The 2,968-nt window shown below is 28.9% G+C and overlaps 1 protein-coding gene across 1 annotated transcript; it reads right to left on the bottom strand.

Moving 5' to 3' along the window:
* Nucleotides 1–874: 874 nt before the first annotated feature.
* LOC138903635 (uncharacterized) lies at nucleotides 875–2,071 on the bottom strand. The gene has a single exon (XM_070192059.1). It carries the CDS (start codon nucleotides 2,069–2,071, stop codon nucleotides 875–877), a length of 1,197 nt encoding a protein of 398 aa, XP_070048160.1.
* Between the last annotated feature and the right edge of the window lie 897 nt (nucleotides 2,072–2,968).

Below are 2,968 nucleotides of genomic sequence, written 5' to 3'. Positions count from 1 at the left end.
ATTTTTTCTATATTTTCTAAAAGTTCGGTATATGTTTCACTTATTTCACTTGATTCTGACTTTTGGTCATTTATATTGTTATCTATTTCTTCAATTCTATCTATTTCATCAATTCTGGGAATTTCTTCTGGTTGTAATATTTGTTTAAATTTATTTATCTCATCTGTTAATTCTATTTCTTTATTTTTCTCTCTTTGCTTGTTTTCATATAGTGCTTTTAACATGTTTAATTCTTTTTCTAATGCTATAATTTTTGTGTTTTTTGTTTCTTCTAATTGTTGTATTTCCTTGTTTGCTTGATTTTTAATAATTTCAATTTCTTTTTTCTTATCAATTTCTTCATTTTCTTTACTTATTCTCGTCATAGCTGTCAGGCTATCTTCTAATCTTGCTGTTTCTTTTTCTATCATTAGGTATAATTGGTCTCCTATTTTTTTATATCTTCTGCCTAAATTTGAAAATATTATTTTTATTTTCAATCCATCTTGGTTTTCATATGTTTTTTCGTCTATAGCAAATTCTTCTTTGTTCATTTTTAATCTATAGCTCTGATACCATTTTTACTTAGGTTGTTCTGGTTTTAAAAGTAGCCTGTTTTTTTATTCATAATCGAAAGGCTATTTAAAGATTACAAAATGACTCTTACTGTTCATGAACGACTTTTACTGTTCATGAGACTGACTCTTACTATTCATGAACGACCTTTACTGTTCATGAGACTGACTCTTACTTTTATAAAGTAAAGAACTATTTACTTTACGACTTTTACAAAAAACAAAATAACATTATTTAAAAAAGAAAAAGAATCTAAATCTTTTGCTTTATCTTGTCTGCCATAGTTTTTTTGTCGTCTAGCTTGTCGTCTTCTTCTCGGTTATTCCAGTTGTACGTCTGGAACAATGTTATCTTCTTCTTTGCATTTTGAGCATATGTGGTCTGGATATTTGTGGCTGATTAGCTTGCAATATCTTGTTAACAGTTCTGGAGAAATGAAGTTTGTCCTTATAGCTCTTGTAGTTGTAGGTTGTTCTGGTTTTAAAAGACTTAAGACCCATTGTCTTAATTCCTCCATATCTGCTTCTCGTATTTCTCTGCAATTTGAATATATCATTGTTTGTTCTCTTGAATAATAACTCCAAATAGCATTCTGATTTAGGTAGTTGTTTGCCAGCTCATTTAGTATAGTGGATATTCCAATAATCCTTTTATTTGCATAAAAGTCTGGAATATTTATTTTTTCTATCTCTTCTTGTTCTTCTATTCTTTCTGGTACGAGCATTTCTCTTGTAAGTCCGATCTTGATAACTTGTATAATAGGCTTTATCTCTTCATATAATATCTCTGCTGTGGCTGAATAAAATCGTATATAGAATAATGTTCCTTTAGTTATTCTTTTGTATTGCATAAATGCTCTGTGTAGCTCTGGTATGGTAGCTATCTCTTGTCCTGTTTGTGTATATACAGTATCTAGTAATCCATAATTATAGCAAGTGGCTACTAGTTTTGCATTTGTATTTGGTAGGGCTATTAATTTATTGTATCCAGTTAGATAATGGGTAATATAATCTTCATTTGGATTCTGGGTAGTTTGGGATCTTGGGTTTTTGTTTAAAAAATTTTGTATTTTGTGTATATTGTCTATATATGTACGGGTTATATGGTTGTATGTCTTTTTGGCTTGGTTCAGACTTTCTTTGTAGGTATTTATCTGAGGTGGTAGGAATATTTCGTTCTGGGTATTTTGGATATTTTTCTGTACGAACGGTTTTGAAAATAAATTGTTCATATTTATGTTTGTGTATCTGGGTTTAATTTCTTCCTTCTTCTTTGCAGATGCACTGCTAGCTGTGCTGCTTCCTGCAACTGTATTTAGCAAACTGTTATGAGTTTTTAGGTGTTTCTCAACGTCACCTTCTAGCTCTGGAATTTTAGAGACTTCCGATCGTCTTATCTCCGCATTTTTTGAGTCATGCTGTTGACTACTAGCTGTTTTTCTTATTATCTGTATCTCTTCATCCATACTTTTCACTTTCTTACAAAGTGTAGTCATGGCTAAGAGTAGATTTTCCATTGTATTATCTGGGTCGGTTTGGGTAGCTTTGTCTTGACAAGTAATCTGCAACAACATTCTTGTTAGTAGTGATTATTTCAATTGTAAATGTAAAGTTTAATATATTTAATACCAGTCTTCATATTTCTTTTGTTGTAACTGAATCTTGTACTTTTCTGGTTATCTACCATTTTACTTGGGTATTATCTGTTCTTACAATAAATCTGTGGTAAACTATATATGGTTCAAATGCTAATAAATATTTATATAATACAAATAATTCTTTTCTATTTATCTCCCATTTTTCTTGTGGTTCAGTATAAGATCCTGAATAATATCTGCAATGATGTTCTATTTTTTCTTTATCATATTTATATTTAAGAACTCCTCCATAACTATGATTACTCGAATCTGTTTCTACAATATAAGTAAATTTCTTGTTCTCATCTGGAAAGTATAATTTTGGTAGTTTCTTACACAATATTTTAATCTTCCTTATTTGTTCCTTATCTTTTTCATCGAACCCATATTCTACATCCTTTTTCAGTTTTTTCTGTAAAGGTTTTAGGTTTTCTACTAATTTAGGTATATATTCTCTTACTTGGTTTACTAATTCTAAAAATGATTGTAATTTCTTTTTTGTATCTATGTTTTCATCAAGATTGATTATTTTTTGTACTATGTGTATTTGCATTTTTATTCCATTTTTATCTATTTGTATTCCTAAAAATTCTATCTGATTCTTCATAATTTCTGCTTTGGTTTTGCTTAAACTTATACCGGAGTTTTCTATAATATGTATGAATTTTTCTAATAATTTTATATGTTCATCTTGTGTTCTTGAATATAGTAATATATCATCTATATATACTATGCAATTCTCTAGTTGGTTAAAATAGTTATCCATAAAATGTTGGT

The sequence above is a fragment of the Nicotiana tomentosiformis genome, chromosome 12 (genome assembly GCF_000390325.3).
Source record: "Nicotiana tomentosiformis chromosome 12, ASM39032v3, whole genome shotgun sequence".
Lineage (NCBI taxonomy): Eukaryota > Viridiplantae > Streptophyta > Magnoliopsida > Solanales > Solanaceae > Nicotiana > Nicotiana tomentosiformis.
Note: the sequence above shows the minus strand (reverse complement) of the source record. Positions and strands in the feature narration are given on the sequence as shown.

What these genes read in the sequence shown, in the direction of transcription:
- LOC138903635 (XM_070192059.1), bottom strand. Translation starts at nt 2,071, where the DNA reads ATGGAAAATCTACTCTTAGCCATGACTACACTTTGTAAGAAAGTGAAA.